The following is a 14902-nucleotide window of genomic DNA, read 5'->3' on the forward strand; positions in this document are numbered from 1 at the left end:
CTGCTGACTGATGTTTTTATCAGTCTGGTGTTCATAATCAAAATTTCCAGATATTGTCTCTTCTATTTAGTCCCAGATGATGAATGTGACTCAATTTTCTAAAGCTAATGATGCTATAAATACATTGAAAATGACATGACTCCTCATGAAAAGTAAATTTGTTGAGAAACATTTATGTTATTCAGGTTTTTTCAATGAACAAACTAAAAAAACAACAGTTTAAGTAGTTAAATAAAACTAATATAAAAAATTATTTCATACAAACCCAACTACTAATGCAGTCTCATGTTCAGAAAGGTATGTTTGTAACTCACATGTGGCTTCATTGGTTGCATCAGACATCTCTGTTTGAGATGAAAACACCTCAATTACCTGGAGACATAGATAAGTTCAGAAATGATCAGTTGAGTAATAAAAAGTGGAAATGGTAAGAAAATGTGACGGAGGCCTAAATGTCTCTAGACGTGTGGAAGATGCATAAGTTGAAGCTTAAAGGAACAGGGTCAATATCAGTGCATCTTTTCCTGAATCCAGAACTGGTTCACCAAGTGAAAGAAAATGTAAAAAACTGACCAAAATGCTTTAATAATAAGATCCCAAATAACTTTAATATGTGGGATTTTACTATGTACAGTATTATTTTAACTTGATCGATTAAGCAAAATCAAAACATTTGAACAGATAAACAAATAAAGTCTGAAAAACGGGTATTGATGCATGATTTCATGTGTGTATTTGCAGATCTCAGTGGACACGCTGTCCTGGGAGTTCATAGTGTCCACTGTGGATGACAGCAACCTGCTCACCCCGCCTGAGGTGACGCCCCCTTATCATCCAGATTTCCATCAACCCGCCATCAGAATCTCTTTTACCTGTCAGCCTGACAGCAGCACATTCTATTTGTTTCTCTCATCATTTTGATGTTTCCTCTTCTTGATTTTTTTATGAAGTTCTTTAAAATCAAGTGACATCTCTATCTGCCCCCATTTTTCCAGCTCCCATCTTGTTCTCTTCGTCATTTATCCTCTATTCCTGTTATGATTTCACCTCCTTTTTTGTAATTTTTCTCATCCATCCTGTATTATTTTTAACATTTTGTTACCTAAATGTTTTTTGGGGCTCAATCAGAAAATGTACTATATGCACAGCAACAACTTCACATCCAGACTCGTGTTCAGTTCATTGATGTGACAGAGCAAATGAAACTGATGGGGACTTGATGTAAACTTTCGGACCTTTTCTCTCCGTCTCCTCACTCGTTCAGGATGGAGTTTATGTGAAAGGCTTGTTCCTGGAGGGGGCAGGTTGGGACAGGAAAAACTCGTGTCTGGTCGAAGCCGAGCCCATGAAGATGGTCTGCCCGATTCCCACCATCTACTTCAAACCAGTGGAAAACCGCAAGAAGATGCCCAAGAGTGAGCCATCCGTTGAAATGCGTTGATTTGTTTTACCATGCCATTGTTATTTCAACGCCTTCACCTCATGCCGTCTCCTTTCCGTCCGTAGGTATGTACCTGTGTCCGTGTTATTACTTCCCAGTGCGTGCTGGGAAAGACGGACGGCCGGCATATGTGGTCGCCATTGAACTCAAATCCGGAGCTGTGTCTCCAGACCACTGGGTCAAGAGAGGGACTGCTCTCCTCATGAGTCTGGACAACTGAATGCTCACACATTTCTAATATTTCCTTTCTTATTTTAGACTTTGTTTATCAAATGTTTATAGTTTCTGAATCATAAAGTAGAAAGGCGCGATGCGCACCACTGTTGTAAGTCGGTCTTTGATGTTTGTGCTTTGGTTTCGTTACTTCTCTCCCCTCTCTGTTCGTCGTCCGTCTGTCTTTACAAGCGTATTTATTCCGCTGAAGACAGAACATGCCTGGGGAAGTAACACTGTCTGTTTCACTGGAATCACCTTTGAAACATGTGGACCAAGTGACTGTTTTGGTCCAAAAATGTTTGGCTGTGTGCGCTTATTGACTTTAAGCCCCCTAAAGTACTTTGAACTTCAATGAACCTCAAGACATGTTGACTACGATTGTAAGGACAGACAATTTAGAGCTGGTTTAATTCAAACAAAAACCCAGCCATATTTGTTTAAATGATAAACAAATATGGCATGGTTTAAGAGAATTAGAAGTAAAGCATATTGAAAATTAAAAACTTCAGTTTTTAGGGTGAGTTGAGGCTCATCTTCATCTCTCAAGCTAAAAAAGAGAGCAGAAGGAGACATAGACTGAAGGAGAGCAAATGAATCCTAATGAAGCTTTATGGGCAGGACGTTTGGATTCAGTCAGTCGGCCGTTTTGAGAGCGAGAGAAGGCCCAGATTTTCCCTCCAGATAGACTCAACCCAAACTTCTCAAAGGGAGAGAGATAATAAAAAAACAAGAGAAGGAGCCTGGAGAAAGAACAATCCAGTAATGAGAGAGGGGAACGGGGAAGGGGCTGGTGGAGGGGAGCAGTTCAAGGTTGCATTCAGCAGTAAGGACTGTCCTGACCAAACACGGACTTCCTTTTGGGTTTAAGAGGCTCTTTATCAAATCCTGGTCTTTGTGAGTGTGTGTGTGTGCGTGTGTGTGACGGCACATTGGTGGTCTCCAGTTGGTGGGAGGCAGAGTGAGGGCAACTTTGAATTCAAATTCAAATGGGCTTATTCTTCAAGCCCGGTTCTGACTGACATCGGACTTGAAGCTGGAATGTAAATGTGGCATTTTTGGATGTCTGTACTCCAGGATTAGTTTGTTTCTTCTAAAAGTCACAGGAGAAAATGAAGTACAGCTTTCATTGTTTCTATAAAGTATGGGTCGAGGTTGAACTTCACTCTCTGCTCTACATGAATGTAAAGCCCAGCCACTTGGGAAGCTGAAATACCAAGACCCAACGATACTTGACATATTTGTTGGCGTTCAGGAAGGAGCCAAATAGATTCATTTCCTTTGAACTGATTGACTGAGGTAGCACTAGAATGGTTGTATATTTACCAATTAGTTTTTTTTTCTGAAAGGTTGCTAAGTTGGTATTTAATATGGCAGCTCCTTCCATCAATAGTAGAAAACTGTGGTGGAAACATTTTATTTTACAAAACACCTTTTAGAACCAGCAAAGGTGCTTTCAGCTCTATCCTGAACAAATTAAAGCAATGTAGTGTGAATAATAGCGGCTTGGGTTTCGCCATGTTGAAATCCCGTCTTCTCCGACTGGAACGCTGTTGCCTCGGGTGTGACATCGAACCCAACTCTTCTGAGGTAACTGGAACGCAGCACAGCATCTACAGTCTTCCTTATCTCTGCTCTTGGGGGTCCAACCAATCAGCGCCCACAAAATCGACCATCACTCCTGGACAGGCTGTTTTGCAAACGCCACCCAAAAGCATGTGAGGTAACGTTGCGCCTAGATATTTCAACTTCCCGACCTGCTTTTGCTTTCAAATATTTTTAGACATGCTCTGTAAAAATAAAAATAAAAATCTGCATCCAAGCAAATTTTGTGAATAATTTGTAGTTAGAGGAAAAAAGATTACAAGGAGCCCCCATCTGACCACCACCAGCCCAGGGCATTATTTATGTATTGACCGCCAGTGCATGCAGCTATTAAGTAAGTATTTTTTAAACAGTAAAAATTTAACTAAGCCTTGTGTGACCATTTGTTGACTTTTTCCAGCATGAATTTTCCTCTAGTTTCCAGTTTCTTGAACCTGGTGTAGTTAAAGTACCGTCATTTACCACAAAGGCATGAGGTTAAAACCAGCGGTTCTCCAGTGTATTACTGTAAACCAGAGAATTATCTGGGAAGTCCTGCAGAGTGACTCAAAACGAACCTGGAAGAGACGGAGGAAAGCTGCCAGGGAGGGAGGGAGGGGAAAAGAGGCGTTCAGCGGTAGAAGAGAGAGAGAGAGGGGGGGACTGGAGGGAAAGACTCCTCTGCTTCAATGGAATAAAAACTGCGCAGTTTCTTTTAAGGAGTCCCCATCCACCGCTCAGTTCGTGCGCAGTGGACACCTCTGGAGGATGATTGAGGGATGGTGGCTCCAGCCTTCCAGTTATTTATCTATCTATTTATTTCAGTTCCAGCTCAAGAGGAGGAAGAGGGAGCCGTGCAATCATTCAGAAAAGGCGATGCGACCATGCAGAGGCGCAGCGTGCACACACGGTGGGTTTTCTTCCTTTCTGTTCCCCTCGCTGCACCCAGACGGTTTTTGGATGCTGGATGGAGATCTATACGTGGTTTAGAAATGACAGAGGAGAAGACGGGTTTTTGGAAGGGGGCTGCGTCATCCCCGGATGGGCATGGAGGTGGACTGTACTGTGCAGATCTTTCTCTGGTTTTCGCTGCTGATTCTGGGACGAACATCTAAAAAGGTGAGAATGAGCGCAGATTATTCTCACGTAATGTAGCAGAGCTCCCGTCTTCTTCCTGTGATTTTTAAGGACGTTATATAATTCCTAATAATGTCTTAACTTTGCACGCATGCTTGTGTTGAGTTGGAGCTGCTCTGCTCCGTCTTGTTTTGCGGGATTATTCCCTTTCCTAACATCATAGTGAAAGTGGAATGATGTCACGTTTTCTACAGTAAAGAAAGGGGATAGTTTACGGGAATGAAGCCGATGTCGCAATCATCTTGTGTCGGCCCCACGTTTCCACGATAATACGCAGATAAAAAAAAAAAAAACGGTCGATAAATGGAGTGGGTTGGCGCGGCCGACCTTGTTTGGTTCATTTATGCGGCTGTAGTTGCGGGTTTGTGAGGTGAAATGCGGGCTCTCCGCTTTTTAGAGGAAAGGTGTGTCGCATTTTCTTTCTGAAATGTCATGTGGTGAAGTTGTGGCGGGTTCTCTACTATTTCCAGGAAGAGCGTTTGAATTTTCTTCCCCTTGGATTTTTTTTCCTCCCCCCGTCTCCACCCCTCTTCGTGCTGCTTCTCCACCTGCCATTTGCCTTGTTCGCCACTAGATAGCGACACAGGACAGGAAATCAGCTTGACTTATTTACCGGCATATTAGTTCTAAAGTTTTGGGGCCGCTTACATTTTTTTAAAACTTTTTGTTATGATGCAGACTTAAGTGTATATTATTTGGATTTAATTTAACAGAGCAATACAAATTACAGCGTAATTGTGACGTGACTCTGTATTGAAAAATATTCTCAAATTAAACACCTAAAAAGCATTTCGTGCTTCAACTCCCTTTACTGTGATACCCATAAATCACGTGTGTCCAAACGTTTTGTCACGTGGAACACAATTTTCTACTCAAATTATTCTGATATTTGATAATATAAGATATTAAAACTTCAACATAATGTTTGGAAAAGGATGTGTGTAACATTGTAAATCTAATCATTTTTAAAGTTTAGCTTGTTCACTTTATTTTAAATAAATTAATTATTGACCCTTTTTTCTTTTTAGCTGTATCAGAAAAGAATAAATTTAGCAAAATAGCCACAAAAGTTTGTTTTTGAGTGGATGTCACTACATAAATGTGGTCATATTTACGAATAAATAAAATACAACACAGAAAACCTCCTTGTGTGAAAGATAACACATTTTGTTATAAAAAATATTGCAATTACCTTTTAAAAGAAAACTTCCATCTCCCTCAACAATCTGCGCTGTGGCCAGTTTAACTGCAGGTATTTGCTCTTTCCTCTAGAGGGCGACACACCCAAACTCCAGCTTCTTTATCGTCTGCAGGTTACACCTGAGTGTTGGCCGGTTTCCTTAGGAGAATTAATGGTTTATGTTCGAGGAGAAGTCAGTAAAAGCTTTATACTATGACTTTTATGTTTCGTTTTTTCTTTAAAACGTAACTATTATTCATCTGCACTCTTCAGTTGCACAATTGGTAGCACTGTTTCCTTACAATAAGAAGGTCCTGGGTCCGATTCCTGTCCCGGGATCTTTCTGCATGGAGTTTGCATGTTCTCCCTGTGCATGCGTGGGTTCTCTCTGGGTACTCCAGGTTTTTTTTTTTTTTTTTTTTTTATTCTTTTTAGTTTCGACTCATTGAGGAAAAAAAGGTTCACCTACATAAGTTTCTGTGTTTCTTCGCTGCAGCGGAGTGAGGATGGGGAGGCGTCTCAGTGCTGTGTTTGAAGAACCGCCAGCGCCTGACTGAAGCCATGAGACATCACTGCAGGCTCCTGACTGCTGGAGGAAGATGAATGAGATGCACTTCGACACCTGCAGCTGGAAAAATCCTCCAAAATGGTAAAAATGGTAAAGTGGCTAAAGCTGCCCTTTTGTTTTATCGCAAAACAATTGTATATTGTAAAAACATTATAAAATTAAAAAGATATGGGTAAATGTATTTACTTTTTTTTCCGAATTTATCTAAAATGTAATGTTTTTATCAATTTATATATTTCCACTGATTTGACTTTATTTCAAATTTAAATTAGCTTGTTTTTATGAACCATGTAGGATTTTCTGATTTTAATATTTCATACTTTTTTTTTTTTACACGGAAATTAAAAGCAAAAGATGCTCAAGCAAGCAGAGTGCTCGTCATATTACTTGTGCATTCATAAAATATTCATTTAAATGCACAACATTTGGCATCTTCTCTGTAAACATCACAACTTAGTTCTGCACCAACAATCAGTAGCTTTTTCTGTTTTTACTGTTTAGAAGCAAAAAGGAGAAAAAATCAACAGAAAAATGCTGAAATTTTACATCTGGAAATGTGTGGAAAAAGAGTCAGAATGATGACAAGCAGACAGTTTGTTATTCTTCCCACTCATATAACATTTTATTGAGTAATCCACTTGCCAGCAGCAGACAGATTGAGCTGATCCTTATCAAACTCACTGGCATGTTATTTTCTCTTCCTGCTGCAGAACAGGAGGGTTGACCTGCATCCGACTGCAAGCAAACACAGCGTACCTGCTGAGGTAAGACCTCCTGACCTCTTATCTCCACCTGCTTGACTAGTCGGCAGTGATGAATGAGACGCGCGTGACTTCATGGCTCAGCTCTGTTGGGATGTGGGAACGGCAGAATGTTTGTCGGAGTTCATCGGACAACAGTACAACCTTTAGATTTGTGCACAATATGCCACAGTTTTGGAAATTAGACTGTTTCAGTGCTAAAGCGTTCTGCATATGGGAGCAGCCTTCACTCAGAGAGGCTGATCTGTTTGAAGTTGTCACATATTTCTTTTCCTGCTCTGAGTCTGTTTAGGCATCATGAGTCGATCCTACTGATTCTTTTCTTTAAAACAGTTTTTTCTTTATTGTGTTTGTTGTTAAGCTGCCAACTTGCCGTTAACCGTGCTGCTGGTTTAGTAACAAGTTCCCTTTTATCAAGAGTACACAGCATTGGATTCAGTTTAAGTTTCACTGTTTTATTTAAACTTGAGAAGATGTAAAACTATTTACATACGACATTTTTCTAGGTTTTTTGTTCTTATTTATTGCTTTTGCTGATGTATGGAGGGCAAATACTGCCAGAAAATACAGAGTAACTGCAGAAATACACAGGAGATGAATTGCTGTGATGATTAATGTAACAAAAATTTAAAAAAAAATCTAAAGTAGTCCAAAAAAGTAACAAGCATCCATTTTAAACTGAACGATAATTAAAAGGAGGAAAAATAAGAAAGGGTTGTGCAATTAAATTAATTTTTAAAATACCTGAAGACAAAAATTTCACAAAATATTTTAAAAAAATATATATATTTTTTTTTTTTTAAGTAAAACTTGTCGATGGTGTTTTGATGTACTAAATTATTACAAATTAAGATATAAAAAATGAAATGAATTATTATTAAGCTATTAACTTATGCAGCATTGCATATATTGTGTTTTTTTGGGGGTAGTTGCATTTTTCAACCTTGTTATTAATCTACTTCCTGATGCAATGATAAAAATTAACAATAAAGTTTTTTAAAATAAAATTTCTAGGTGTGTTTTTAATCTTAAAGCAAAAAAAATATCTGAAATCACGCGTTTGCCACAATTCGTGAAGAAAATGTATTTTGGGGGGTTATACATGCACATATTTATAATTTGGTAGAACTAATTCTCAGTAACGAGTTGTCACCCCCAACCCGTTACTGAGGTGCTCACACACCTAACTTAACAGCAGCTCTGTTTCATTTTCACACACCTTCTGACAAAGACCCCGCCTCTCTTCTCGTTCACGGTTTTGATCCGCCACTTGGGGACAAAGACACACGTTTCCTCTAAATCCGGTGTCTCACAGGACGCAGCTAAGTCTTACACACCTGAGGGGGTTTGTTACGAGCTTTGCAGCTTTGTTTCATACATTCACAGCCGGCCACAAATCAGATCAATTACACACTGTGAACAGACGCAGAAACACACACAGACAGTCGTTTTTTAATAATAAAATGGCAGCCATGCTTACAAATTCTCATATTCTTTGGGCTCATCCCAACAAAACCATAAAATATACATAATGAACGTCTTAAAGATTACGTTTTTAGTGTGCCAGCTACAAAATTACATAAATACAAAGAGATGGAAACAGAAAATGTTGCCCAGATTTAGTGGGTTCTCTGTTATTGACGTTTTGCAATAGTTTCCTTCGTCGCCCTTCCCTGTAGTACTCTAGTGAAGGAAGTTACTAGAGAAGTTAAGATGTTAAAACAAAAATACTACCACATTTAATGAGTGTATGGACTTTGTCAGAAAATGTTTTGTTTCCATTCAGCTCCAAACAGCTGGACTGAAAATGAGCTTCAATCTGTGGCGGCACGCTGCTTGCTTTGCATTTTCTGTTTGGGACGTCGAGGTTGTAAACTGATTTTCTTCCAGGAATAATGAAAAATATCAACTACAGGGAACTCATACGGTGCAAGACTGCATCTCATTTGTTTCCACTGGAGATGATAAAAAAGGTGTTGGGAGTGTTTTCCTTTTTTGGCAGCGTGAAAAGAAGCTGGTGGTGAGATAGAAAAAGATAGTTTGTTGTAAAGCCTTGTGAAGCTTTGTTGCCACCAGACTGATGGTTAAAAACTGGACAGGGAGATGGTGATAAAGGTGGCTGTCATTTTTATTCAAGTAATTGTAGCGATTCAAGGTCAAAATGAGACAAGTCATACAAATGTCTTGTCTCATTTTGTATTGAGATGTAAAGAAAGTGTACAGTTTAATTGTGCACATTTTCACAGTGTTCAAAGAAATGCAAGGTCTAACTGCGCTACTGTGTTTTACTGTTCGAAGCTGCAGACAAAGAGTCTGCGTGGTGTAGGATGAGATCAGTAAACATTTGCTTAAATTCAGAATCAGGGGAGTATATGTTCAGTTGAAATTTGACTGAACACAAGAATCACAATTAATTAATTGTGATTCTTGTGCTATGTGATTTATTTATTTATTGTCGTGTTTAGGTCAGTATCAAACTGTCTATTAAACACATAGAAAGAGGAATGCTGGCGCATTATTTACTTAAAACTACATGTATTCTTAAACTACAAAATCAATTTCCCGGAGTTATACCTAATTGTAGATTCTGGGTAAACCCAAAATGTAAGAAACAAGAGGCGAAGTGGGACTTTTAAAATGCGTGTTTGTGTATCAGAGAGGAACAGAATTAAAGATGAGCGATTTAGAGGATGACCGAACTGTATCTGAACGGCATGACAAAGAACATTTCCAGGCTGACTCTTTCAGTGTGTTCACGACTTCAGACACTGAGTCAATCAACGCTGTCCGTCCAACGTGCCATAAATAATGAGGGTTTGTGTCGGATCGCAGGTTTTCCTCTCTGCTTGGGGTGATCTCAGTAGAGCTCAGATCGTGTCTAAACACTTGACTCTCCAGAGTTTGGCAGAACCGTTAACACTGCTGTTTTGATGTCGGCTCGTTTTAAGTAAAACGACTCCATGTGGCGCGCCTGGTTCCAGTTTGGTCAGTCGGCTTATTTAGACTGGGTTTCAGTTTAAGACTTGAGGGATGAGTGGCACATTCTTCGTTTAAGGACTTGGTAGTTAAAGCCACATTTTACTACCAAGGGGTTTATGCCCTCAAATACTTTTACCTGTATTTGAGGGCATCAACCATAATATGCAGTTTATTTTCAAAACTATTGATTATTAATTTATTTGTCCAGCAGTTGGCTTTTCATCCTTCTCTTTCTCTGGCTTTCGAATCATTTTTTGATCTCATGACTCAATAAGTTGAGATTTTTCTCCCCTTGCAGTGGCTTCAGCCTGTTTGTAATTTAAGTTTTTATATTAAATCTTTTGCGTCCTCTTTAGTTTTCTCTCTTCCCTCCTTTCTACTGCACTTACCAACGAAAACAGAGCGCCTGAGAATGAAGAGAGTAAGAGGTGGAGGGAGCTGAGTCAGGATGCCTGGAGGCTGGATAGCAGGAAGCAGTGGGTGAGGTGGAGGACAGGAAGGACGGAGGGAGACGGAGACTCCTCTTCATCGGCCTCTTTCTCCTCCTCGTCATCGTCAGCGCTGTCAGCGAGGCAGGAGTGGCGAAGGGAGAGGTGGAGCTGACATCATTCACTTCCTGGAGGGCCTCGAGGGTGTATTGTGGTTGTCTGCCTTTTAGAGGCCTTTAATGGTCCCAAACTGCAGCTGGCTCAGAAACGCTGTGGGAACACAGGCTTTAGTAAAATAAATAACTGAAGCACAACATGAGAGCAGTTTTGAAGGCGTGATGAAAGTGCGATGCAGACAGGTTATATAACTTTTCTGTCATGTTAGGTATCCGAAGGTTTTTCCTACTTTTTTAAAATAAACTTTATTTAACCATGAAATGTTGTGAAGGATCAAAGGTTACTAAAATGAGCCTAATGAGATGATCTTGTGAAAACATTTTTTTTTTTATTTGACCTGGAAACCTGGCTGGGACAGGCAGCAAAACATGGGACCAGAATTGAGCTGAAAATGTGCGAATTACTAAAACAAGTAAAAGTGAAATGGAATCAGGTTCAAATATTTGTAAATTGGATTTAGAAATAAATCAGGTCTACTATATTTCTCATGTAAAAGGAGCAGAAAGGATCTTAGTTAATCTCTGAGCTGTGGATTTCTTTGGCGCTCCAGCGACTTTTTGGTGGTTCTGATTCTGATCTGCAGTGAGATCTATTCTGCACAAATGGAGAAAACAGAGCATCGGTGAACCTTTGCAAGAGTGGCTGGTCTATCAGAATAACTTGGAGCGGCTCCTTTATTCACGAAAGAGCCTAAAACAACCGGGAAACCTCTGCAGACTGAGCCAAAACGGCTGCTGTCCAAACTGAACACAAACCCATAAGTCATCATTCTCATAGACATCTTTACGATTTCCAAAACCTTCAGGAGGAAATGTATCTGGAATGAGTGATGCTGAAAGTGTCTCCTGTTACAATTGCAGTGAAACTGATACAACTTTTCACAAAAATAAATGAAACCATCTCGTCAGTGGCCAAACACGGTGGTGGTAGTATGATGGTCTTAGAGTGTTCTGTTGCTTTAAGAGCTGGACAATTTGCTCTTATTGCTTAAATCATCAGTTTGTAACATTAATCCAACAACGATCCAGCTGCAGACGTAAAAGTGCGATTTTTGGTCCCAGTTGAACTGAGCTAACCAAACTATCCTATGGAAACAGCATAAATAATAAAACCATAATAGAAGCAATGTATATTTCCTCAGATTGTCTTTCTTTGATTCTAAAAGTGTCCAAAAGATGACAATAAAGGCAAAAACAGAGGAAACCAGTTAGTCAGAAAGTTCTTTTTGTATGGACACAGTAGTGTGTTGGCCTTACTCTGATTTGGACCCTGCGAAGCCTTAATGCTGAAGCCCGCCATGAGGAGTTTAGTCACAGAGACATGCAGTCTGCTGTGGCGGTCTTTTATAACGGATACGTTGCTTCATTAGTGTTGATTCTCTGGGTGTTTGTTGCGCTCTATGGACGAACTGCCATGGAAACCGGGATCTGAGAAAGTATTTCTTGTTACTTTTATATCCATGAGGACATAATGACGTTCGACCTTGGTTTTATTTTCCCTGTAGCTATAAGAACAGGACAATGAAAATGTCTTTTTATTGGCTAAAATGTTTCGTGATTCACTCACTCCTGCCGACACGTTTTCATTTTCACCCCTTTTCTGAAGATCCTTCACAGCAGAGACTGTTCACACATTTGGTTCTAGGTATGGAAGAAAGTCTAGCAACTCATTTTGTTTTTAAACAAAAAGAGGATAGAAAACATTGAAACTGAAAGTGTCTGGAACGGGAATTACGCAGGCTTTAGTGGTTGGAGGATCTGCTTTTCTGTTCTAAGGAAAAAGTGCAAATCTCATCAAATCCCAGCTTCTCTCCGACCGAATCCCTTTCTTGAACAAATCCAGCCCTCGTCGTGTTGGACTCTCCCACCCCTGAACCCCCCTCCTCCCTCCGTCGCTCCCCTCCCAAAGCTCCTGTTCTGGCTTTCTGCCTCTCAGGTTTCTCCCTACACCCCTGGCCCCCCTTTGACCCTGTGTTACCCCCGCATCTCCCCCCTCCCTTTCCCCAGGGCATGCCCACAGCTCCCAGTCCTTTGTGCTCCTTCGCCTCGGCTCCCCCCCCCCCCTGCCTTTGTGTGCGAGAGGCCAGCGAAGGGTGATGGGATAGGCGGCAGAGAAAGAAAAGGATCCAGTCGATCACACATGATGCATTTTATTCTGAGACGCTATCGTTTGATTGGTTAGAATTGCAGGCCGAGTCTTTTGTTTTCCTCATGTACCGCCTTCTCTGAAAAACCCAGTCAAACATCCAGGAGGAATGGTTTGATTTGGCTGTTACTTAGTAAACACTCCAATCTGATTGCTGGCTTGTCTAGACTGAGCAGGTCCAGCATCAGAACCGAATGAACTTCTGAGGCAGGCAGTTGATGGAGCGTCCGATGGACGGCATAGTGAGTGAAGCTGAAGAAAACAACGGAGTCTGCATCACCAGAATGTGTGATGTCACATTCTGGGTGTTCATCAGGACTGGTTGTCTTGATATACGATTACCTAACAAGTATGAAGCCAGATGACACCAAGTAGAAATCAAGTAACATCAAGTACATCGTCAAATTTTCTAACTTCCTGTCAACTTTTCTGAACTCAAAAACACGTTGGATCCTGGTCATTGGCACCAGGCTTAGCAAGTTTTCTGGAGGAAACCCGAATGGACTGCTTGTGAAAAATTAGCACAAAAAAAAAACAAGTTAAAAGTGGATTATTGCTAATTTCTGTTGTGCTGACACAACAATGATTTATTCCTTAAACAGTTATTTATTGAAGAGACGACATGACTCATTCATTTATAAGTTTTAGTTAGTTAAAGAAAAAGAAAATCCTGGACAGAAAATCAGTAGAAAAAAAGATTCTGGTGTCCAAAGAGGAACATTATATATTATATAAGTTTTCACAACTGATATTCTAGTAGATTTTTGTTTGACTGGAGAACAAAATTTCATCATTTGTTTCATTAATGAAACAAATGATGAAACAACACAACTAAATGACTTAGCATGGCGAGTGTGAAAGTGCTAATCACCACTATTTAAGAAGAAATGGTCTATTTTCAAGGAAATGATACAGAAGTAGTGAAATGTTCAAACTACGAGTAGGTAAGGCTGTCACATCTGCCTCTAACCATACGATTCTTTTGCGAACACATTCAAACCTGATGACCTGACAGGTGACACGGGTCGCTGAGCTTTAACAGTGGAAGTGAGCCATTATGTTACTAAGAGGTCTTTATGGTGTGTCAGTTGGGAGGCCAGACACTCAAGACATTATTCACCCACTGACTTACCTGCTGGCAGGTCAACAATAAAAACATCCACGGATCTGCAGAGGGAGCGGCATGTCAGCACCTGTGGATCTAAAACCCGTGATAACTGATGTGTCTGGGAGAACAAGGCCGGAGTGTGAACGTCGAGTTGAAAGCGTTATTAAGGTTGTCAGGGTGTCTGTACATGCATTATGCATCTCTTTGTTCCCATGCATTTTTCAAAACCCGCGCAACAAAAAAAGGTGGGTCATGCTTGGTGCCGCTGCTGTTTTGTGTGAAATCCTCTCGCTGAGAGCGGACGCTCTGTGGGAAGAGTTTATTCCTGGAAAGCCGACTGCCGCCGCTGTTATCATAGCTAACTCGATTAGAAGAGCTGCAGCTGCCGTGCCCTCTGCTCCGAGCTGCAACGTGACACACACAGCCATTAACCCGTGCCGCCGCAGAGCAAAAGCCGCACTCTACATATGATTGAATCAGCTTAGATGAAACAGAATTATCATCTAAGCTCTTAAACATGTAACTTGCTTCAATGATATTTTATTGAAATGTACATCGTGTTCAGTGACGCCTAGGTTGCCAAAGATTTTGCATTTTAATACATTCTGTGAGTTTAGACCAAACAGTTATGAAGCTTCCTGAAAGTTACAGATGCTGAACCTGTTTCACCTTTTCTTTTTGTTGCATTAAAGCTGGAGTATGTAACGCCAATAAGAAAAAAACAAAACATTCTTTACATACTTTTTAACAATATTCTGACGTCATGGCATCATAATGTAAGACAGACAATCTGTGAAAAACTTGAGCTCCACTCCAAAGCTAGTATTGCCGTCAGCAGAAATACAACCTTCAGTCAGAAACAACACCTGAGTGAAGTTGGCCCCCCCACCTTCTTCAAATCAGACAAAATTGGTGTCAAACGTTTGTGCTGCGTTTGGGCTGGTTTGTGCAGCAAAATTTTTTGTTTGTGCTGATATCATTCTGAAGATATTGAGAAAAATGTTTTCCAGGGGCCATCAGAGGTCAACCACTTCCCTGGCCCTACTCACATTTGGAAACATAAATAAATTTGGTGTCAATCAACTGCTATGATTGTGCAGGACACTTTTTTAATTTATACTGGTATTACAAATTATAGTACTATAAACTATTATTAGTTATATAAATAATAAGGTCATCAA

The 14902-nt window shown here is 40.3% G+C and overlaps 2 protein-coding genes across 4 annotated transcripts in view; both read left to right on the forward strand.

The window, feature by feature from the left end:
* dnah2 (dynein, axonemal, heavy chain 2) overlaps positions 1-3429 on the forward strand; it is a 59758-nt gene extending 56329 nt beyond the window's left edge. For all 3 annotated transcript variants that reach the window (XM_055051049.1, XM_055051050.1, XM_055051051.1), the window contains 3 exons: positions 742-816; positions 1265-1415; positions 1507-3429. In XM_055051049.1, the coding sequence (XP_054907024.1) occupies positions 742-816; positions 1265-1415; positions 1507-1661 (381 nt within the window). In that variant the 3' untranslated portion in view covers positions 1662-3429. The remainder of the gene's footprint in view (positions 1-741; positions 817-1264; positions 1416-1506) is intronic.
* Positions 3430-3907: 478 nt separating this feature from the next.
* kdm6ba (lysine (K)-specific demethylase 6B, a) overlaps positions 3908-14902 on the forward strand; it is a 105547-nt gene continuing 94552 nt past the window's right edge. The window contains exons 1-3 of the mRNA XM_055051225.1: positions 3908-4357; positions 6052-6204; positions 6834-6887. The gene's annotated coding sequence lies outside the window, so the exon portion shown is untranslated. The remainder of the gene's footprint in view (positions 4358-6051; positions 6205-6833; positions 6888-14902) is intronic.

The sequence above is a fragment of the Poeciliopsis prolifica genome, unplaced genomic scaffold (assembly GCF_027474105.1).
Source record: "Poeciliopsis prolifica strain line A6 unplaced genomic scaffold, Auburn_PproV2 SCAFFOLD032, whole genome shotgun sequence".
NCBI lineage: Eukaryota > Metazoa > Chordata > Actinopteri > Cyprinodontiformes > Poeciliidae > Poeciliopsis > Poeciliopsis prolifica.